Genomic DNA, 24,187 nt, shown 5'->3' on the forward strand with positions numbered 1-24,187 from the left:
GTAGTTGGTTAAGGGAGTTGCGGACTCAAAAAGGTTGAAAACCTTTGCTTTAAATAATTGTTATGATAAATGGATGGGGGAATATGATGCAGTCAAGTGATGGTATGATGAAACACTCGCATGTAGCCGTGTGGGGTGCAGGGGTGAGGGGGGAAGGACAGCTGTAATGACACAAACATTAAACAGACATTGATGCTTCAGGAAGCTCAAGGTATTAAGTCACACACACTCACCCTTAAGAGGATGAATGCACTGAACATCTTACTATATGTTCATTCCATTGCTGAAGCTAATCACCCCTCCTCCCCCATTAATTTCTCTAGTTCTTTTCTTTTTTTCTTTTTTAATAAGAAGAAAGGTTTTGTCTGTTTTTAAAACTGGTATCCTTTAGTTTCTGTTAGCTCCCTTTGTTTAAGCGCCTTACATTACTGGCTGTCTGGCTTGTATCTAAAGCCAGGCATGGCAATATGGCTTGCGTACATGTTAATTATACACAGGTATAATTAATGAATGCATGGGGGATAATTTGTGGAAGGGACTTCTCTCTCTCTCTCTCTCTCTCTCTCTCTCTTCTAAAGGAAGGCCTGGGCCAGCAGCTCACTTTTCAGAATGTTGCTTATTCTGTTCTAACCGAGTCTTTAAGGGGAAGTGTGATGCAGTGGCTAGAGTGTCAGACTAGGACCCTGGAGGCCTGGGTTTAGATCCCCACAGATCCCCTTGTGCCAGTCACCACCTCTAAGCCTAACCTATGTCACAGAGCTTTCATATTGATAAAAGGCGGAGGGGAGCCATGTGCGCTGCTCTGAGTTCCTTAAAGGAAAGGCAAGATAAAAATGGAATTAATGAATTATTATTGGCTCCAGAAAATTTTACAATATCTTAACAAGATATTGGCAACCCTGTACAGTTATAGGAAGCTTTTATAAACATCCTCAAACATGTTATGCAATTTAGCCTATTTTTTCTCTTCATAATAATAGGGTTGCAGCCTGGGATTCCTCTCCCAGGAAAGTGTACTTGTTTCCTATCCCACCTGTGCTTGACCCCAGTTAATACCCCTGTCTTCAATAAGTATGAATCCTTTTTATTTAAAAACATCTTTACACATCTTACCGTTTCAACTTCCAGCAGTAATCAATTCCACAGGTCAATTGTGCATTGTGGAAAGCAGAGGGGAAATCTTTTTAGTTGGTTAAGAAAGCTGCTGTGTACATTTTTCTCTTTGTCCCACAGTTCTAATACTTACTGATGGGTTTATGCATGTCAACACATGATTTCCTGGGGACAATTCATTTATGTTTATCATGCAATAAATACAACCATCATGTTGCACCATATTTGCTTGCAATAACTTGCAAGGGTCACAAAGAGCTTTCTTTAAAGATGAGTGCAGTGTCTGTCAGAAGTGAGAAGAAGCTTCAATGCTAATTTCATTGCTTGAGATGAAGATTAACCATTGTGTGAACTGGTCCTTTTGCTCACTATTCACTCAGCATAGGTAATAGGTGAGAGCAAGTGCATCTGATGGCGACACATATGCTTAAAACTTGCATTCTGAGAGCAGACTCTCCTCAATCTAACCTTCTAGGTGAGAGGTGAAAGCAATATTGTACATTGGTAGAATTCAGCCTCCACTTAGCATACCTGTTCCTCTCTTAGACCAACCTGAAAATCCCATGGTACCCCTAGTTGTACTGTTTGAGCTGCTGCATTGAATGTCAGCATCACACTGTGTGGGCCCCTAACAGAGCTCTGTTCAGAGCCCGGTGGGAACTGCCTTTTAAATTTCCTAGAAAGCTCCTGCTGTAGGTGTCACTCAAAGGCATTGTGAGAATCAGTGGCTCCCAGATTCAATTGCTCAGTGCAAAGGGCCTGAGTGGGCAGGAGCAAGCCTTCCCAGGGTTGGGACCCCTACATTGCCCGGGGTGCTGATGCTGAGTCTGGTAGCAACTATGGAAACCTCACACACATACAGATCACTTGGTTTCCACAGTAAACCTAAACCTATGAATTGGCCATTTAACTCTGCTTACACACAAACAACATGAGGTGTCGAATGAGTACACCCACTGACTCTGCTCTTCCTCCAACATTCAATAGAGCCTGCCTTTGTACAAACTAAACACACATTGGCTTTTCTGCACAGTTGAGGATCCTGCTTTTTGAAAGGTCCCAGATCTGGGGCTCCCAAAGCACAGTCCATGGACCAGCTGTGGTCCATGAGCTTTATACAGGTGGCCCACAGCAGCGACTCTGCAGGGCGGCAGAGCTATGTGTGAGTGACGAATATTGCGGGCACACACAGCTGCTGCTCTGTCATTCTTAGACCCCAACCTTCTTTGGCCCCGGTGATGGAGCAGGGAGGATGCTCTGCTGTACTCAGAAGAATAAAGCCATGGCAGCAAGATCTCAAGCAGAGAAAGAGGCTGAAAAGGCACTTGGAAAGGAGTGGAGAGTTGGTTCATAGAAGCGAAGGAAGCAGCGAGAAGAAAAAGAAAGAGAGTGAAGGCTTATAAAATTCAGGGGGAGAGAATCATTAGGTGATCTGGCAACACCTTCAGCGATTTTCCAGTGGTCCGGGTGAAAAAAAAGCATTGGGAACTACCGTACTGTCCCAGATTACACACACAGGGTCTACATGCATACAATCTGTATGCACATAGGATCTGTTCACAAGGTCTGTTGAATGTGTATAGATTGGATTATATCCTATCACTCTGCAGGCATTCATTGTAAACCCCATATCATGTGAACAGGGGAAGCAGGCATACTGTTTCCTGTAGAATGGCACATTGCTCATGCACATTTCATTTAGCACACTGCAGCAGTGGCCATCAGATCCAAGTTTATATGAGTCCTCCAAGCTTGTGATCTGCTCACATAGTGTATGTGGTGTTTATGTGTCAGCTGCTCTGAGACCAGTTTATAAATTGATTAATTGCTTCCAGAACTGAAAACAATCCATTTCCAAGAATCAAAAGGAGCCCATACGAATCCTATAAAGAGACCATTCTGTTCATCTCTTGTTTGTTGAAAATCCTGGTTTGGCAAAGGACTACCCACCAGCTCTTCTGAATGAGCATATGATTTTATTCTTGGGGGAGGCACCCAGAAACCAGAGTTTCATCTAAGGATCTCAGCTGTGAAGGACAAAACAGATGTGTACATATCCTCAGGAGCTGCTCCCTCAGGACTTTTGATGAGACCTGAAAAGACCTTTGAAAAGGCAGTGGGAAAGTGGATCTGTCCGCTAGCACTTCAGGAAATACAATGCTTTCCACCCTGCCCTGTTTTTGATTTTGTTAGAAAGCAAAGGACAGTAACAAATATAACTACACAAATGAGATCACAGATGAATCTGTACAAAAGGCTTGAGAGAAGCTGCTGCATAGAAGTCAGGCCTCCAATTGCGCTTTAAAGTGAGATTCTCCCAGGTCTGCTTTATTTTCAGGAGTGAGAATTGTGGTTCTTATTCAAAGGTCAATCTTGTTACATTGCTGTACACCAGGGATGGGGAACATTTTTCAGCCAAGGGCCCCACATTCATTTGTGGTTAACCTTTTGGGGACAGCATACCTGTGGTCAGTGTGGTCAGACACACACCACTGTCCATCCAGGCAAGCAAGAGTTGTAACCACAGTTAAAGGACACATTTCAGCCAGATGAAATCACTAAAGGAAGGTACAGAGCAGGACCAGTGAGGGTTGGGACCTGGGCAGAGCCCTGAAGATTCAGCGGATTGCAGGGATATGCATCCCTACTGTATACCATTGTAACCTATCCGCACTGTCTTGAGTATGGAAGAGTTGATCATGCCAGTGTATTTGCATAAGAGGCTTCATATCTACATGTGAGTGGTGGTTTGACTTTAAAATCGTCAAGGCATTCAGCTCATATGGCGAATAGTGTCTCATACAATGCCACTGCAGTTGATCTGGAGGGTAAGAGCTGATCCAAACTGAGGAAGCAGACCAAACAGAAGTACAGATCAAGGCTAAGAAGACAACTTGCAGTCTTTAAGGTAAGGAACAAAGATATGGTGGGCAGGGTAGAGAACAAGCATGTGTAGAGCATCTGGAACAGAAGAAACAGGATGGGTTCTCATCCGAAGAAGGAGTCTCATAGCTTTGTCTTTTCTCTAGAGTCTGTGCTATGCCATCAAATTGTCTAGATGAAGCCCTGGTCTCTGATCAAACTAGTCAAAATATCATTCATGCAATTAGCAGTTGCATAACTGGTTATTTAAAAGTAAATTGAAGTATGGGGGGCAATCTGGATTGGGATCCTGGTGTGGAGGGGTTAGGGGTTTTTTGGTGCTTCCCCCACCATATTCTATTCTCAACTAAGGATCTTGTATCTGCTATCTGCATTGAGGATAAAGCCTCTTGTTTCCCCAAGGGGGAGTTTACATGAGTGTTGAGATGTGCGAGGTCAAAGAAACTATATTCTCCAAAGGTGATCAAAGTACCATTTAATGCCCATTTGCTCTAGGATCAGCTAAAAAGCAACAACAACCCCTCTTTCCACTTGCTTGTTGTCCCCTTCACCTAACAAAAGAAGGGGTCAAATGATTAAATACATAAATCTTCCCCACCCAAAATTAACTGATATCCAAACTGTCCATAGAAGATTTTCAGCACAAAGGTTCAGTACTGGCTATCTCAGAGGTCTGCAGTAGATGAGGCGGCAAATGTTCAAAATGGAATAGATGTACATTGCTCTTCACTTTGACAGCTCCCTCATGCATGTGCCATCAGTAATAGTCATATGAGTCATCGTCACTCTCCATGTCATCGTCTGGCCCTAGTCTGGGCATCTTGGGCAGAGCCAATTCAGTCATGTTCAGCTGATCTGCAAGTACAGGGCACAAAGCAAATGATTAGTGTTTGTATTCTTTGCTATCTATCCTTCACCACTGTGGGGATATTTGGATGTTGTCCATTTTACAAGCAGCCAGGAACAGGGCTGGCCCAAGACTCAGTTCTGCTGCCTGAGGTGAAGGACAAGATGTCACCACTACCCCATTCCATGGGCAGAAACTTACCAGATTGACAGCTGAATCTTACTCATCCTTGGGGGACTCAGTGCAGGTCCCATGACACACCCTTCTCTAGTCTCTAACATAGGAGAATAGCTGGAACAGGGGTTCAGAAGGACCGCCCCTGTCCACATCTCAGCATCCATTGCTTGAAGCAGCTGCCTCATCTGACAAACAACTTGTCAAACATTTTATCTCCATGTCTTTGTCTGCATTTCTTTTCACCAAACCAATAAATCAACCAAGCACACTGTCACAAACAATAGCACGCTTAAGCTAATATTTGGTGTTAATTGTTTTTGCAGATATTTTAAATTGAATGCTAAAGAGGGATATCCTGATACAGTGAACAAAAAGTAGAATTTGGGCCCAGAAGATATCTGCCATGGAACTGCTTAACTCTGTGTTGAATTGTGACCATAGAGAAGAACTAAACATTATGGGAAGCACATGGTTTTCACTGAAACTGGGAGCCCCCTGTTAAGAACCCCACTTGTTCCTTTGTAGCATGTAGTTCAACTACCCTCATATATTGAGAGCATTACATTAGCTTTTTGAAAATCCCTTTACACACAGGACTTGCTGCTACTAAAGGGGGTGGGAAAATGTTGATTGTAATGAGGATGTAATCTAGGGGAAATGGACACAGGACTGCCAGTTTTGTTGGCAACCATGTTTTGTTAATGTGTAGTTCTGCCCTGAGTGTGAGGAAATGGTATTCCATATATCTGAATTCCTTTTATTTAGAAAACACTGTTAACAACATTTTACCAAGGACTAGGTTGGTATAGTCAGTAGTTATGGATAAACCATTTGATTCTTCTTTTTTTAAAAAAACTTCAATCATAACGCAGTTGGTTACACAGGATATATGAAACACTACTTGGTAGTTAAGGAGCACTGATAGCAGCAGCTGCCTGAAGAATATCAAATCAGCAGATGGCTGAATAATATCAGATAGCTCAGAAGAGGGGAAGACTAAAGAGACATTGAAGATCTGCTCTCACATATGGCAAAGGGTGTTTGGTGTGCTGGGCCTGAAATGTCAACACAATGAATCTGTCAGGAGGAGGAGAGGAAGAGTAGGAACTACTTACCAGGAGTGAGAACCATGAGGCTGGCTGGAGCTGCCACCTGCCCAACGTTGTTCCTCGCAAAGCAGCGGTAAGTCCCCTCATCAGTTACCCTCACAGCTTGAATCTGCAGCCAGCTGGTCACTTCATATTTCTGAGGGCCTCCCCTAAACTAGAGTTAGTTATATACCAACAGGAGAGACACAATTCCATTATTAAAAACTTTACAGCAAGTGGAATGCTGCTGAAATCTCCACTGGGGAGTTATTGAGACAGTCTCTGTATCACAAATCAATCAATTCAGGCATATCTAAGGTATTGGTTGCACAGAGTCAAATCTCAGTTTTAGTATTGCTCCATTTGCCCTCCTTTCAGGTGAAGCACTATCATGTTCTCTGAAATATATTTTCTTGCTCAAGCATATCTTGTCATTTATAAATGCTACCACTGTCACATAGGATATCTTTTGTTATTTAGAAAGCCACACACCTGGAATGCAAAAGCTGTTGACTAATTTTCCCGTTCTAAAGCAGGGCCAAAAAGACTAAATGTTTCACTTTAAAAGGTCTCCACGACCTCTGAGGCATGCATATTTCTTCTTTATTATTTGTCTTCCTATAACTTAGACCCTTTTTCTCTTTTCCTAATCCCAGCAGTTAGAGCAAACAATTAGTCTCTTTCTGTCATCTCTGTACATATTTGGAAACTGTAGGATTCCACCATATTCCTTGTTCTCACTTTAAATGGGATATTCCACCATCCTGAGTGTTTGGGTACACATAAACAAGAAAGGTGGCCCACTTCTGGGTTTTTAAAAGACATACATATGCACACACATTTCACACTTGATGCATACGTATTTTGTACTTGTGTATTCTCTAGGACATCTCAGCCTGTTGTGAAATACCAAGTCTCCCCTCACCCCCACTCTGAACTGGAAAACAATCTAAATTTCTTGCAGATGTAGCAAACTGTACTGTGGCACACTCTCTCTTTTCTTTTAGAGCATAAATCAGAATGGACTGGAAAGTGACCACAAACTGTCTTCTTGTTTCTCAGTCTCCTTTGTAAACAGGATACAAGCAGCTTTTCTCTGAAAGTGAATGTACAGGCTCTGTCTTTCTCTTTCTTTTGTCAACTCAGAGAGCACAGAATCACATCCAAAAAGTGATGTTACCTCACCAATGGGCAGAAATGCATGAAGCACAGAATTTAAAAGATCACTTTGAAATAGTCATTTGCTTATCTAATAGCAGCGGAACACTGAAACTAATTCCAGAATTTGTAATGTCTTGGCAGGGGCTGGAATAGAAAAGAGGAGAAAATGAAGGGTTTGTGGAGTCAGTAGGAGAGGGACCGCTTGCCATGGATTGAATCAAAAAGCTTTATATGGGACTCAAAAACTTCACTCTCAATTGCTGAAAGCCACACCCACATCCCCTTTGATTTCTCAGCTCTTAGAAGATTATGTCTACATACTTAACTATATGTCTACATACATATAGTTTTAAGATGAGGTCTAGAAACTTTTAAAATGAAAACTAGGTTTCTCTGCATTCTTACAAAGCTATACAAGTCTATGCGAGAGACTAAAATATGCAGTCACAAACCAGTAGATTTCCTGATTAAACTAGGAAACCTAACCTTAAACTGAGGATCCTCCAGTGGGACTGACTGATTTACAGCACAATCCTGTGCAGGATTGCCAGAATGTAAATACTACTGTGTTTGATGAAGACCACTTCCCACCTCCCTAGGATTTCCATTCCATTTTAAAGATAGAATCCTAAAGTTGTAGGGGTGCATGGGGATTTAGGGGTGCATTAGGACCTTGTTAGCATCATCTGGTTTAATACCTACCCTCACACTGAAGATTTTTCTGCGCAATATATTCCATAATGTTTCATTTAAACTGTTTTTAATTAACTCGCAGAAATTGGAGTTTCTCTCTGGAGATTATTCCATTGTTTCAGCTTTTCCCTGTGGGAAAGCTGTTTCTGGTTCCAGTTTTCATTTGTTGGGTTTCATCCCCGATGTGTGGTCCAGCCAGAAAATGCAGTCAAGGAAAGTGACTTGAAATTCATTCTAGCTGGAAGATGCCATCAGAAGCATAACACTACTTTCCCCCTGCCTGAAACATGGAGCTTCCCCAAGCTTCTCAATCCAGCAGTGATGTAGTTTTCGCCTCACCCAAACATTCCATACAATAATAATAAAGATTTGTAGTTTCTATAAAAGTTTCCCAGGACTTCCTTACACGCCCTTTAAATAGAAGGGTATACAAGCGGCTGCCCTACAGCCTCTCAAGTTCTATTTTGAGATGCAGCTCCAAGCCTGTTAACCCTTCTGAAGATAACTTGGCGAGCCTTTTAGGGTTATGCACAGTGAGTACAATATTCCACATCTGCCATTGTGGATACGTGTATTATTCTTCCTCAAAGGGGGACAGTAAAAAGTAGAAGATAATTGAACTTCACTGTAAGAAAGGAAATGTACGTGCAGGGATGCAACTGTTTTTTCAGCAGCAAAAAAAAAACAACATACAGTGGTACCTCAGGTTACAGACGCTTCAGGTTACAGACTCCGCTAACCCAGAAATAGTACCTCGGGTTAAGAACTTTGCTTCAGGATGAGAACAGAAATTGCGCGGTGGCAGCACAGCAGCAGCTGGAGGCACCATTAGATAAAGTGGTACCTCAGGTTAAGAACAGTTTCAGGTTAAGAACAGACCTCCAGAATGAATTAAGTTCTTAACCCGAGGTACCACTGTATTCTGAAGAAAATGAAAGTTCATCTGTGGCATATCTGTGGTTGGCGGGCAGAAGACCTAAGGTCAGCCTAAGTGATGGAAGATGCTAAACATGAGGTGCAGTTGCTAAAAGAAGGTAAATTAGGCCTTCCAAATAACTGAGTATTCTCAGTATCTTCTGCTGCAAAATCCTTTTTCAGACTTGCCCCATAAACACAAACCATTCTCCCCCTGAGCTCTTGCTGGAACTCGTAGCTCACCTGAACCGAGATGTGGGGGTCATCTCCAGGAAGCAGCATGTCTGATCCCTCCTTTCTCCATTCAATAGATGCCATGGGGTATGCAAAGACCTCACAGCCAAAGATCACATCTTGCCCAGTGATGTTCCAGATGTCATAGGGAGGCGATATGATGTGGGGCTCTGGAAAAGACCCAAAACTATCTGAGAGAAATAATCTCTGGGTTGCTTGTATATGAAGACAAAATATTTTCATGCTGAATTTTATAGATTGGTTCTCTCAGCTTGTTCTAGCTGAGATCTGATTTAGGTGTGTTTTCCAAGTAATCCTTCTAGTACATGATGTGATATTTACCTTTCGATTGTCAGCCTGAAAGCAGCGCCTGTGTAATTTTAATACTGTATTTTTGTTCAGCAACTAGCAATTTTAGGTGCAGCAGCAGCAACCACCACAATAATAATAACCAAGCACATTGTTCTGTACAACTGTTGCACTATGCTGCCTTATTTCTTATAAACAGAAAAAAGCCAGGATTTTTATGACTGAGCTGAATAGTCCTCTTCGCCATGCCCACCAGCAGTTGTTAGTCAAGCATGTGTTTGCATCATGGCACATCTGTGAACCACAGCCCTTGGCCCCTAAACGGTGGTCCAGAGCTTTGTCATACTCGTTTAAATGAAGTGCTTCTCAGGGAATGTCGCTTGAGTCTCATGTTCCAGCAGAAACGTGACATCCTTGTGGCAGCTGCTAATCAGCCTGCTTTACTGTCAGATGCTTTGGCTACATTTTAAGCCTCTTAGTCCCTCTCTTCCTCCTGTTGTGAGGTTGGCTGCACAGGGAGGGGTCCATAGCTCTGTGGTAGAGCATATACTCTGCATGCAGAAGTCCCCAAGGTCAATCTCCAGCATCTCCAGTTAACAAAGGATTGGGTGCCAAGTGTTGGGTGGGATAGATAGCTCCCTACTTGAGAGCTGCAGAATGGATAATCCTTGATCCGTTCACCAAAGAGTTTCTGGCTAATTTGAGAGGCACCTTCTTAAGTTTCAGTTGGATTTTCCAAATAGTGTAGTGTTGTGAGACCAAATGTTAGCAATCCCAGCGACACCATCCTGCCCCAACACCTTGGATTTCTTCTATCGTTCCCCTCCAAAGGAATCCAGCAGAATTGCTCCATCTATTTTAAGATACGCACATGTTGGCACAGTCCTTTCTTTTCCGGACCAGACTATGCAACATGCACACTAAATATCAATCTATTTTTTCTCCAGATGTTGTGATGTAGTCCCCAGGTTTTTTAAAAAAATGTACAAAAATGCAGATCAATATGTATATTTTAGAATAAAATATGTTTAGAAAAATGTGCTTCAAGGGAAAATTGGTTTAGAAATGTGTCTTTTGTGGGATAGTTAATATTTAAAAGAGGGACATGGGTGGCGCTGTGGGTTAAACCACAGAGCCTAGGGCTTGCCGTTCAGAAGGTCGGCGGTTCAAATCCCCGCGACGGGGTGAGCTCCCGTTGCTCGGTCTCTGCTCCTGCCAACCTAGCAGTTCGAAAGCACATCAAGTGCAAGTAGATAAATAGGTACCGCTCTGGCGGGAAGGTAAACGCATTTCCGTGCGCTGCTCTGGTTCGCCAGAAGCAGCTCAGTTATGCTGGCCACATAACCTGGAAGCTGTACGCTGGCTCCCTCGGCCAGTAAAGCGAGATGAGCACCACAACCCCAGAGTCGGCCACAACTGGACCTTATGGTTAGGCGTCCCTTTACCTTTACCTTTAAATATTTAAAAACATTGGTCAATACAAAAAAATAATCCTGGATTTTTCAGTGGCAACAAAAAATATCCAGATGATATTAAATAGGCTGGAATAGAAATGTGATTGAACACATGGGAAAATGACACAGGCTGAAAAAGAAGACTGGTCTCACTTTGCCACTTAAGAGGCTTCTGGCCAGATGTTTAGGTTCACTCTAAGCACTGGAGATGTCCCCCAACAACCATACAGGCCTTATTTTCAATTACTTACTGCTTTTTGGGGGGTGGAACCCCATGATCTTGGTCTTCACAGCTTTCCATAGAAAATAATTACAGTGCGCTGTGAAGAGGTCTATGCATCACTCTTAAGGTGAGGTTGTGCTTTGCATACAGAAAATCCTAGGTTGAGGTTTAATACCTGGCATTTCCAGTTTAAAAAGCTCACATGGCAAGTGATGGGGGAGATCTTTGCATGAGACCCTGGAACACTTCTACCAGTCATTGTAAAGGTAATGGTAAAGGGACCCCTGACCATTAGGGCCAGTCATGGCCGACTCTGGGGTTGCGGCGCTCATCTTGCAACCAGTCATTGTACTGGGCTTGGGGAAAAACAAAAGCTTGAACAAGTTTAAGGTAGCTGTCAAAGCATTCCCCATTTCTCTTTTGTCCAGCTTAAAGCTGTCCGTCATTTCATTTCCCAAATGCCCCTTTTTCTTGGAATGTAAATGTGGAGAAATGCCTTCTCATTTTATTTCCAAATCATCGCTTGCAGCTTCACTTGGAAATTTAGAGAAAACCTGCAAAAGCCTTACCTGATTCACAGGGTCCTTCATGGGCCACAGTGAGATTAGCCTCTGGATGGGAGTTATGCACCTCTTGAAATTTGCATATTTGGGCATAGGTCTTGCCATCGGAGCCACAGAGAGCCTGGCTAGATTGGCAAGTGCACTGAGGCTCAGGCACCTCACCGTGCCGTAGATCCCCGGAATCAAGGCGGCACTCTAAGTGATCCCCACACTTGCCATAGAAGTGGTTGGTATTGTCCAAGTCACAGATCTGGCCCTCCAGATTGGCACACTCCCAACAGCAGTCACAAGCATCCAGCACCACCCCAGCAAGGCAGCCACGTGGTGTGGGACATTCTTCCAATCTACATTGCACACAGCTTTCCCCCTCCTCCAGAAGCCTCTGCCAGCCACGCTGCAAGTAATCTGGGCCGACAGGCAGGGCTCGACTGAGTACATCCCAGCACAAAAACAGCAAGAGAAAGGTGACTAAGTTAGCAAGCCGAGACATTCTCACAAGCTTTCTGGAACTTGGCATCCATTTATCACCCTTGCCGAAAAACATCCCTTGGACACTTGGGTCCTCAGCACCGTTCACTACAATCTTCTCTACAAGGCCATCAGTGCCTGCAAAAAAGAAACAAAACTTAGAAGAGGGGCATATATTCAGAGACAACCACTTAATGAATCCCTGAGGTGTGGGGAAGGGTTGTGGCTCAGTGGCCGTACCTCCAAGTAGGGCTGAGAATGTCCCCTTCTTGTAACCTTGGAGACCTCCTGCCAATCAGTGTAGACAATACTGAACTAGATGGACCACTGGGCTGACTTGGTATAAGGAAGTTTCTTGTGTTCCTGTGGAACTATATGAGGAACAAGGGACATCAACTGGGGAAAAAGGCAATCCCACCCACCATTGAAACCAATGTATTTTGACTATACGTTATTTTAGCTTTACACGCTATCACCGGAATGTAACTCCCGTGAAAGTTGAGAGTCGCCCATACAGTATATAGAACTGCAAGATGTTTCATCAGGCAGACAGGAAAGTTAAACCTGAGGTATTATATCCAGAACAATAGTAAAAGCGCATTTCGATCATTTCAGATCACAGTTTATTTACAATTATTTTAGCATTGAAAAATATAATAGCTAACAGGTGGTTATGGGCTATTGTTGTCCCAAGCCAGGAACTCAAGCCCTAGTCTATTTAAGCCGCTGTGCTTTCTCTGCCATAAGGCTATGAATGTTAATTCCCAAGCTTGCCTTTCGTGTATATTGTACAAGCTTCCTTTTAGAACAAAGCCTGCGAGGTCAATGAGGGAGCAGTCATGCTGTGAAAATATTCACTCAGCACAAAGTTATTCTTGTCCGTGATCATTTTTCTAGCCTGGTTCATTCAAAATATTGGGGGTTGTTTGACTTCAGCCATGCGGCTGCCACTGAGACAGGGACATCTGTTGCATTGTATCAGGTAGTTAACAGTTGTTCTGAAAGAAATGGCCCTTGGGTAAGGAAGAGGGGATGCAATTGCTATTTCTGTCACTCACTTTCAGTTGCAGCCAATTAAGTGTCAAGCAGGTCCCCCCCCAGTTCTTATCACCTTTACCACCCCCATTCCCACTCCTCCATGGTAATGTCTATTTCATGCCTGTTGCCTCCAAAAGCTAGGACCCTAGATCCACCTACCTATTTTGGTCTAATAGACAAACAGATATATCCTCAGCAATAAATAAAATAACCCAACTCCTCTGGGCTGCTCTGTATCACTAGAACACACACGCCTCAGGTCTGAAGACAGAACCTAGTATTTCAGATGTTTTTTTGTACCATCTCCTCTAGATTTCTCTGTCCAGCCAGGTCCTAATGACTAACATGACAACCTGCATCCCCCCCTAACTTTGGAGATAGAAACCCCACTCTGTTATTATGGAAGTGCACTAATGAGCACTGCTAGCAATATTCTCACTTACAGACAAGCGCTAAAGAAAAAATTGCATGGCATTTCAGATGAAACTAATCCATAACAGAAGGAGTTCTATTGTTTTATAGAAAACACACTCTGTATAGCCCCGGGCATTAAGGGCTATCTTGTGACAGCCAAGCCTTCCCAGAATTGTTCTCCTTTACTCCCCACTCCCTCCTAACCACAAACATGCACATTTCATACCAGACCTTTAGTTAGCTACCATGATGATAGCAACTTTTATTGGTGAGCTAGAAATTACACTTCTGCCAACATACTAGGTCTTGAGACTCTGGTGATAATAATACAGGGGGGAGAGAGAAAGACTCAGGGCAGGTCTCTAGTGTTTGGTTGTGGATGAATTTTGCAATGTGTTTTATTGTGGATGATTTTTACAACATATTTTACTGCAGAGGAATTTTGCAACATATTCTTGACACAATAGTGGTGGATTTATTATAGATCATTAATTGTTCTTCAGTGCTTCCCCAATGTTACCAAATTATTGCTGTCTGGAGGAACTACAGTGGGACATATGCAGGACAACACCCTGAACATCTGTGGTATAAAAAGTTTTGGAATTTCAGCAGGAAGTTGCAGGATATGCACTGAATGGAAATGAGGCAGTATGAACACCTCAAAACATTTGCTGGTGCAAACAGTATTGAAAGCCTGATTGCTTATGACCACCCTGATACCATCATTATCACAAATCATCATGAACATGCAATTAAAAAGTTGTTTGGATGGGCCCTATGATGGCTCAATTGCTGTGAAGTTAAGGCTGCAGCCATATGCACATTTACCTGGGAGTATGCTCCACTGAACACAGTGGGACTTGTTTCTGAGTAAACATGTCTAGGACTGTGATGTAAATAACAGTATGATGCTAAATATAATACATCAGAATGAATGAAGTGCTGTAACTCAGTTTCCAAACACCCTCAGGAATATTACTGTTCAACAATGTTATTCTCTCCCTGCTAGTTGAAAACTTTGCTAGGCTTTAGATACATCTTTAGAGGAACTTCGTGCAGGGGACCAGGGGAAATAATGGAAGCGTCAGGGCCCATAGAGACACAGCGAGCAGTGATTTTAGAGGCCAATTGTTTCATGCTTTGCCTGTAGACAGGATTCCTTGGACCCATCCCATCCACGACAGATGTTTATCCAACCAATGCTTAAATGGTTCCAAGGATATGTATCTCCTGTGGCTGAAAACCTGGAGCCAAGTCTGAAATGCTCGTTTTTCCATAATTGACTCCAAGAGTTTCAGAAATCAATGGATACCTTGAGATTTCAGGAATGGTCAAGGAGCTCATCGAATCATAGAATTGTAGAGTTGGAAGGGACCCTGAGGGTTCTCTACTCCAACCCCCCCCATGCAGACATCTCAACTAGATCATACATGACAGATGGCCATGCAAGCTCTGCTTGTAAACCTCCAAGGAAGGAGAATTCACCACCTCTAATGGGAATTTGTTCCCCTGTCAAACAGCTCTTTCTGACAGTTAATCTGAGCAGCTGGTCTGGAGGACCATGCTTTAACCTTGAAAGGAAGGTTTAGGAAGCTCCAGTATTTGAAAGTGTCTCACCATGCAAATATTTACCCTCCTTCATTTTAAATGCTAGACCTGACTTGAATTGCCTTAATCCAGTAAATCATTGTAATGAATATTCCCTCTTTTGAGAACTCTCCAGTTCCTTGCATACTATATACAGTAGACAGTGTAGCCCTAAAATATCTCATTTAAAAAATAATAATCCCCATACAGTGGTGGATGCACCTACCTCCGCTCAGACTAGGCAAAGCCTGTGGCTGGTTCAAAATCCTGGTGATCAGTTGCTTCCAATGTCGTCCTGAATATCCACTCCAACCGGGTTAAGCTGGATGATTTTTGCCTTTTCCAGTGGATTAGTTTGTCTGCATCTCTGCTTGGAATGAGGACCAGTGATGTCACAATGAAATGTGATCCCCTGATCCCAGCCCTCTCCTCTCTCCCGCCCCTCAACACACACAAACAGTACTACTTCCACCAAAGCCTGCCTGATTAGCCACTAGACTTGTTTTCATGCTGAATGGCCACGAGTGAAGCCCAGCAGAAAACTCCTTCGCTACTCCTGGCTCTGCTCTACAGAGAAACCACAATTGTAACTAGACACTTTTTTCACTGACTACTTAGGAAGCAAGCTCTAGGCAGAAAAATCCTTTTTTTTATTTATTAGAAGTATAAACTGGAACTCAACATGTCCAAGGGGGGAGCTCAGAGTTCTTGGGTGGCAGATGTGCCTGATTTTTCCAAAGCAAAACATTCCACAGCAGAAGAGCCCCCAGAAACTCCTGGTGTGGCCCCTTCTGCTTGCTGTAAAGAGAAGCTGTGAAAGTGAGAGGTATTTGGGGAAAGTGATATATAGTTGCCACATGGATGGTATGTTTCAGAGGGCATTCTCAGTGAGGATCATCAGAGTGGTGAGATGGGAAGAGGCAGCACCAGGAGCCAAATACCGAACTTTTTCTGCCAAAGCAATAGTGCAGGTTGCTTCAAGACAGAATCCACAGCCTGCCAAAGTTCACCTGAGATGTAGCCACATACACACTGCCTCCCAAAATAGAACATTTAAAGAGGGCACGTATTTGCATAAAAATGGCATATGCTAATTTATATAGATGCGAATTTACTGAAAGAAAGAAAAAAGATCTCTGTGTATGATTTGCTAGCAAAAGATGAAAAGTTTGATCTAGTATGTGCCAAAATAAGCAATCCCTCTTTTTTCTTGTCTGCCACTCAGATGTGGGCTCTTTCATACCCTGAGAAAGAATATAAACCTAGATAAACAAGCCAAGCATCACAACAGAATTTCCTTGGGAAAGTCATGTGATCCTTCTCTTGATTGTCTCACTGATGAGGTTTCCCAACTGAAATACAAGGGCAGCAGAATCATATTGTGATCTAGATTGCATAGTTAATTAAGGCCCCATATGAAAACTCCCTGGTGTTTTTTTTAAGGCATGTCAAAAATAAGAGGCCTATCTCAGCCTTCTCTCTGACAACTGCATACTGTTACTGTTATGGATGGGCCCTTATGTCACCAATCAACACATTTGCCTTTGTCTTCTCTAGGATATCAAAGCTGTGCTGGCTAAGATGCCTATGTGGTAAAAAGGTTCAATGAAGACTCTTTGTCTAATCCAATTATGTTCATATGAACAGCAACAGGAGTGTGTCCCTTTTCTTTTCAAAGAGAAGATACCTGATTTGATATGTATGCTGCTCCCCACCAAAACAACCCCAGAGTGATCTTTTGCACTTGCGTGTATTGCAGAACTATAGGTGTAACTAAGGGAGCAACCCTCATCTAAATGTATACGGAGGGACCAAGACTTTTAGCACTGAGTGAAAAGTTCATTGATGAGGATTATGGGATCCATCCTAAGGCTCCACCACAATTCACATATAGGATTCCAACTGTGGCTGTGAGTCTAGCTGTTGCCCAGCGTGATCTGGAAGTGCAGATCTTGGATCCCTGGATTGGGCCCAGCAACCCTCTACTCCTGTGGAATGGAGAAGACAATCAGCAATAGTGGACAAGCTAACTTCAGGCAGCTTCTGTGCCATTGCCAATCTTTTCATTGAGGAACCCCAATGGTTAAAAGGGAATTAGACAATTTTGGGGAAGATATCAATGGCTGCTAGTCATGATGGATGGATTCTACCTCCAGAAACAGAGGCAACTTGCCCCTGAGTACCATGAACAAGAGAGTGCTGTTGCACTTCCATCCTGCTTAGGGGCTTTTGTAGGCATCTGGTTGGCCGCTTCAGGAAAGGCGACTCTGGGGTTGATGGCCCCCTGATCTCATCTTCCTATGTTTTTAACCTCTCGTGTGTTTATAAAGAACACCACTTGAAAACTGAGCTAGGAAGGACTGAGTAAGGGTTGAAAACGGTGCGTGGGTGCACTACTTTGATATTCTTTCAGAGTAGTATTCATTTATTTATCTATTGCAATATTTCCATTCTTCCTTTCAGCCTCTCACAGAGTCCCCAAAGTAGCTCGCAATCACAAACTAAAACAAACACAATCAAACAATAAAATAAAGCCGGGAGCTTAAAAACAACAACAACAAACCCATACCAGAGCTGACTATCCAAACATAATCACAAAGGGAAGAGAGAGAAGGCTAAATCAAAACAGAATCTTGGCAGGGCAAAGAAATATTTGCAGAGTGTCATAATACCATTAAAGAGGGGGCAACTGGAGCCCTGCAAGGTAGGGAGTGGTCCTGTACTCAAAATAGTATCATCAGTTCACATTCAAATTGGTGATGATTATCTAATTAGTAGTTGGCTACAATAAAGATTCAAACAGTAGAACAAAGTAATGCCATCCTGTGGCCTCAGTAGCATTTGCAAGGCTTTGCATAATGCTTTCAGTAATAGTAGATCTAGATTACCTTTTAAAAATCAGAAATACACATTTAGTTTCTTTGCAAGCTTCTGAGAAGTCAAGTTGTACAAATAACAAATGGGAACTGATCCATTGCGACAGACTTTTGTGTTCTACTTCACTGTATTTATTTTAAAGTACACGAGGTAGCTCAGTCGGTAGAGCATGAGACTCTTAATCTCATTGTTGTGGGTTTGAGCCCCATGTTGGGCAAAAGATTCCTGCACTGCAGGGGGTTGGACTAGATGACCCTCGTGGTTCCTTCCAACTCTACAATTCTATGATCGGTGTTACAACTTCCATTAGTTTCTTTCATTCTACACATCCCTTGGTTCTCCAGCAACAACTTCTGATGATCGGGGAGGGAGGGGGAAGGTAACCAGGAGAGGCAGAGTGGCTATTGACAAAACACACACACACAACCCCTGAAATGTTTTCAGCAGCTTTGAGCTTGAAATCCACCCACCCAAACTGGCTCCTTCCAGTTACCTTAGCTTAAAAGAAATCTCCAGCCCCAAAGGATCCCCACTACAGACAACCTATTGTGAGAATTGGGAAACAAAGTGAAGGTTTTTTCCTAATATACATTCAAAATGAGACCCTGAAACAGAGACAGGAAACTTTTATCACGATGTCAATAATCACAGCACCCAGAAACCCAGCCAGGAAAAGACCTGAATCCTGAGGAAAGTCATGATGGGATAGGAGAGGAATCCAGTAGAAAAGGAGAGTAGTTTTGCAGGGTATTATGGAGAATCCAGATGCAAGAAACAGTTTGATGAGCCAGAAGTTGCTGTGAAGTAGATAGACTGAGAAACATTTGAGGAGGCATTTCTTCTCCTCCTCTTCTTGCAAACTGGTACAAGCCACCGCTGTGACCTGCAATTAAACCTAAGTAGCAGGACTATGCTTAAAAGGTTCAGGAGGTAACTCTGGTTTGCCTACCTACAAGGCCCACCTGAAACCCTTCTTCATGTGCTTCCCCCATGGGGGGTCTGGAGGGTGGCAACATGAGAATGGGACTTTTCTGTGGTGGCTCCCTGTTTGTGGAATGCGCTCCCCAGTGAGGCTTACCTGGCACCTTCAATACATATATTTATGCACCCATTCCAGCTTGTCAGCACCCTTCTTAAACTGTGGTGCCCAAAACTGGACATACTATTCCAGGTGTGGTCTGACCAAGGCAGAATACAGTGGTACCTCGCAAGACGAATGCCTCGCAAGACAAAAAACTCGCTAGACGAAAGGTTTTTCCGTTTTCGATTTGCCTCGCAAGATGAATTTCCCTATGGGCTTGCTTTGCAAGACGAAAACGTCTCGCGACTTTGTTTCCTTTGTCTAAAAACCGTTAAAACCAAGGGTGCTTAGCTTGAACAGCTGCAGTTGTGACTTGACTTCGAGGAGCAACTGTTAGCACGTGGTTTGGTAGCCTTTTCTCAGACTTTGCTCACTTTTGAAGCTTTTCCAAAACTTTTCCAGAACTTCTCTTGCATCCATTTGGTAAGTTAAACTTTTAAAACTTTTTTGGGGGGTTTTGGATTTTTGGTTGGGGTGTTTGGGATTCAAGGACTTGGTGTTGTGGGGGGGGTTTGCGATAATCTGGGAGCTTGTGGGGCTTTTTTGGGAATTTTTATGATTTTCTGTGACCATTGGGCCAGTTTGTTTTTTTTCAATTTTTTTTCCCTGAGTTTGAATTTCTGAGTGCTGGCTGGCTGGGGGAACAGTTGGAGAGGTTTCTGCAGGAATCTGGGAGCTTGTGGGGCTTTTTTGGGAATTTTTATGATTTTCTGTGACCATTGGGCAAGGTTGTTTTTTTTCAATTTTTTTTTCCTGAGTTTGAATTTCTGAGTGCTGGCTGGCTGGGGGAACAGTTGGAGAGGTTTCTGCAGGAATCTGGGAGCTTGTGGGGCTTTTTTGGGAATTTTTATGATTTTCTGTGACCATTGGGCCACTCTGCTGTTTTTTTTTTTAAAAAATCTGGATTTGAATTTCTGTGTGGTGGGTGGCTGGGGGAACAGTTGAGGAGGGGGTTCTTCAGCAAGAAGCAAAGAATGGAAGAGGAGCCTTCTTCAAGTGGTCCCCCAGAGTCTTAGAAAATGTACTGTACACTTTGTTGATTTTTAAATGTTTTTCTGTCATGTTTATAAAGTTAATTTATTTTCCCTTCAGTTTTTGAACTGCTCTTTACAGTATGTGTGACTTTAAAGAGCAGTTAATAAACTGTTGTTGTACCAAATTTGGCTTTGTTTGGACTTTTTTTGACCATAGGAACGCATTAATTGATTTTCAATGCATTCCTATGGGATTTCGTGATTTGCAAGACGAAAAATTCGCTAGACGACAAAACTTGCGGAATGAATTAATTTCGTCTTGCGGGGCACCACTGTATTGTGGTACTGCTACTACCTAACAGTTACCTTGTCCAGCTCACAGGTTACCAGCCTCTCCACAAGAATATCATGGTAGACTTTGTCAAAAGCTTTACTCAAACCACAGCTTTCTCCTGAACGCTCTCCCCAGGGAGGCCCACCTGGTGCCTTCACTACATATCTTTAGGCACCAGACAAAAACATTCCTCTTCTCCCAGGCCTTTGCCTAATTATAGAGCCTATGGCCTTTTAGACAGTGCAGGGACGGGGGTATTGCTTTTGTCTGTTACTATGAGCTCCCGTTGCTCGGTCCCTGCTCCTGCCAACCTAGCGACTGGGACGCGGGTGGCACTGTGGGTTAAACCACAGAGCCTAGGACTTGCTGATCAGAAGGTCGGCAGTTTGAATCCCCGTGACAGGGTGAGCTCCCGTTGCTCTGTTCCTGCTCCTGCCAACCTAGCAGTTTGAAAGCACGTCAAAGTGCAAGTAGATAAATAGGTACCGCTCTGGCGGGAAGGTAAACGGCGTTTCTGTGTGCTGCTCTGGTTCACCAGAAGTGGCTTAGTCATGCTGGCCACATGACCGGCTCCCTCAGCCAATAAAGCGAGATGAGCGCCAGAGTCGGTCATGACTGGACCTAATGGTCAGGAGTCCCTTTACCTTTACCTTTATGTTACATATGTTTGTGTTTTTATATTTTCAACCGCACTGTGATCCTCGGATGAGGGGAAGCATATAAATTCAATAAATAATAAATTAAAGAAATAACAACAATTGCCTGTGTTCTGTGCCTGCCATTGTTCTCTCCTGTCCCTTGTAGGAAGAGCCAATCTCCCTTGCGCTGTTCTTTCCTTTAAACACTGGAGGCATTTTGTCATTTGGCTCAAACACACAAATGACTTTAAGGTTTTCTTTGTGCAAGGAAACATTTGATTCCCACCCCACACTAGGACATCATCAGGGCATTGGATGGTGGATGACTATCATGCGGTCATTACATTGACAACCACTGCAAAGCTGGCAGATGAGTCTGCTTGGAGGGGAAATTCCTTGGGGTGGATTTAAAGGAGAGGCTGTGTGTGCATGGGTATAGAGCAGTGTTTCCCAACCACTGTTCCGCGGCACACTAGTGTGCCGCGAGATGTTGCCTGGTGTGCCGCGGGAAAAATTAAAAAAATCGAAAGATATATTTTTTTTAGTCAAATTTTCGATTGGGGCACCGTCACTAGATGACCCCTGGGGTTCCCTCCCTCCCTCCCGCTCTGCGCCTCCCTCCTCCTCCTCCGGGGAGGCCCTTCCTGGCTCTCGGCCAAGGCTTGGTGGCTGCCACTCACTCACTCGCTCGCCCACCCGTCCCTCCATCCCTGCACCCGGCCTCTCCCCCTCCGTCCCCGGCGCGGGGGCTGCCGGGATCCGTAGTCCCCTCGCCCTTGGGCTCCGCACCCGCGCGGGGTGCGCGAACTACGTTTCCCAGCGTGGCCTGGCGGGCCGGGCGTTTTGTTTGAAGCGCTCTTCTCCCGGCCATGGAATGAGCGCGGCGGCGGCCGGGCGGGCAGGGGCTCTTCCGCGCAGACCCCGCGCAGCCTGCCTGCGCCCCTGCGGAGATCGGGCGGCAGGATGGAGCCCGGGGGTCCCCGTGGAGGCGGAGCGGCGGCGGCGGAGGCTGCCCCCCAGGTAGGGCTGCGTCGGGGTGTGTGTGTTATTTTTGCAATGCTGCATCCGCGCCGGAGGGGACGCATCAGACCGCGGGGAGACCCCTTGGGCGTGCAAGGCAATGCATGTGTGCAGGCGTTGCATGGAGTGCAGTGCAATGCAATGGCAACGCGGCGCCCTGCATGCATGCATGCAACTTCCACCGGCGCTCCGGACTTGGCAGGTGAGGGGGGTCCCCAGTGGGAGGCAGAGAGAGCCGGGAGGGCGAAGGGGAGCCGGGGGGGAGCAGCGCTGCTCCCCGAGCCGAGCCCGGCGGGAAACTTCGGCGTCGTTGCGCCGGGTGTTGGAAGCGGAGGCTGGCGGGGGCCCCTCACCTGCAAAACCTGGTCGCCTCTCATATATTTCGTGCATTGCATTCATCACCCGCTTTCTCCTCCAAGGAGCTCCCGGGGGCGCGCGTGGTTCTCCCCGTGTTATCCTCGCAACAACAGCCCTGCGAGGTGGGTCAGGCGAGTGGCCCAAGGGAGCACCCAGGGATTGTCCTGGCCAGGTGGGGTGATTTGAACCCTGCTCTCTGCCCGGTCTTCGTCCTCATTTAGCCCCCACATGTGCATGACTGTGCATGACTGAGGTTTTCCCCCCTCGTCTTGGCTATGGTGTGAGTCTGTGCTGTTAATTAATGGGGTTCTGCCTTCGGAGAAGATGAGCCAGCCCTCAAGGAGGTGATTATGTAATTTGCTAGCAATTCATGTCCCTCCCGGCGTGACGCTGCGCGCTGACATCACGGGGCTGTAATGGTGGTGTGCCTCGAGATTTTTTTCATCAAACAAGTGTGCCTTTGCCCAAAAAAGGTTGGGAAACACTGGTATAGAGTCCCATGCAGCCTGGTACCATTTTTAAAGGGTTCTTCCTGACCCATGTGCAATTCCAGGCATGTGCTCATTAGCAATCTTTGGCCTGGACAGATACTATTCCTCCATGTGGATGCTGCACACATGAATAAGTATAATTTAAACACAGGCCAGGGCCTTACAGAACCTTGCATAAGGAAAATTCCTTTCGTACAGCCAGCATCTCATTGTAATTGATCCTTATGCTTCGGATCAGAAGATTGCAACACACTGCATGTCAGAAAGCATGCTAGATTAGAAAACCCTTTACTGGTTTGCCAAAGGATCCTTTGGATATGAACCAACATTTGCATTACTGTCTATCTGGAGGTGGGAAGAATGCAGTATCCTCTCAGGCCACACTCTGGGACTGGAGTGAAAGCAACAATTAATGAGTGCTGGGGAGTGTCCAGCGCTTTTGAGCTACACAAAAGGCTTTTCCCCCTTGCCAGTCACCTGAGTGGTGTCTAAATACAAATTACTGCTTAGGCATGCTGTTTCTGCTCCATGGGCTTGCAGACACTTAGCTGTGAGAGGCTCTGATAGATCATAAAGCAGAGGTGGAGAGCTTGCAGCCCTCTAGAAGTTGTTGGACTACAGATCCTGTTGTTGCTGACCATTGGCCACACTGTCCAGGGATGATGGGACATAGAGTCTGACAATGTCTGAAGGCCTACAGGTTCCCCATCCTTGGCATAAAGAGCCTGTTCACTATGGGTTTAATAATCCCCCAAACAATACCTCCTACACATCATTAGACTTCCCTTCCCAGGTTGGCAGCAACTTCAGTGCTTTGTCCTGCTCAAGGGAATCTGCTTTGGTTGTTGTTCTCATCTGCTATGAAGCCAGGTGTCTAAACAAGCTTGTCTCAAGTCCATCATTCTTAGAACAAGCCATGGGGTTGCATTGTGAGCAGTTGTAATCCGCAGCACTGCTGGCCAATTCATAAATCTCTCTAGTCTATGCCATCTAAACCAGCTTTCACTCACTGCTCCTTAAGCTGGAATTCCTCTATAGGTTTTCTTGGCAACAGCCCAGAGATCTGAGGAAATGAGCCGACAAGTCTGCCTCCCGCCAGCACCTGATTTGGAACCTCTTCCTATGCAAACACAGAGAAATCCCAGGGCTTTGAGCCAAGGAAATCAAACATAGACTTTTTAGCCATTGTTAGTTTTATTTCTTCAAGGAATTCCTATAGAGAGACTGCTTGGCTTTGAGGTCTGGGAA

General features: G+C 44.5%; 1 protein-coding gene across 2 annotated transcripts; it reads right to left on the reverse strand.

Moving 5' to 3' along the window:
- Positions 1–4,451: 4,451 nt before the first annotated feature.
- On the reverse strand, positions 4,452–15,583 carry KAZALD1 (Kazal type serine peptidase inhibitor domain 1). 2 transcript variants are annotated; one of them, XM_081192272.1, is made up of 5 exons: positions 15,394–15,583; positions 11,667–12,266; positions 9,121–9,281; positions 6,136–6,283; positions 4,452–4,851 (listed from the first exon to the last, which is right to left on the reverse strand). In XM_081192272.1, exons 2-5 carry the CDS (start codon positions 12,202–12,204, stop codon positions 4,754–4,756), a joined length of 945 nt encoding a protein of 314 aa, XP_081048398.1. In that variant the 5' UTR covers positions 12,205–12,266; positions 15,394–15,583; the 3' UTR covers positions 4,452–4,753. The 2 variants fall into 2 exon arrangements, with proteins under 2 accessions (XP_081048398.1, XP_081048399.1); XM_081192273.1 differs by lacking the exon at positions 15,394–15,583 and adding an exon at positions 12,369–12,501.
- Positions 15,584–24,187: the final 8,604 nt, after the last annotated feature.

Source organism: Podarcis bocagei (assembly GCF_964188305.1).
Source record: "Podarcis bocagei genome assembly, chromosome: 4".
NCBI classification, from domain to species: Eukaryota; Metazoa; Chordata; class Lepidosauria; order Squamata; family Lacertidae; genus Podarcis; species Podarcis bocagei.

Bases quoted from the DNA above. Each gene is read 5' to 3' on its own strand.
- KAZALD1 (XM_081192272.1), bottom strand. From the start codon at position 12,204: ATGTTTTTCGGCAAGGGTGATAAATGGATGCCAAGTTCCAGAAAGCTT. The intron at 9,282-11,666 runs GTAAGGCTTTTG...GGTCTTTTCCAG, and splicing joins TGAAGGACCCTGTGAATCAG to AGCCCCACATCATATCGCCT. The intron at 4,852-6,135 runs GTAAGTAGTTCC...CTGTACTTGCAG, and splicing joins CCTCATGGTTCTCACTCCTG to ATCAGCTGAACATGACTGAA.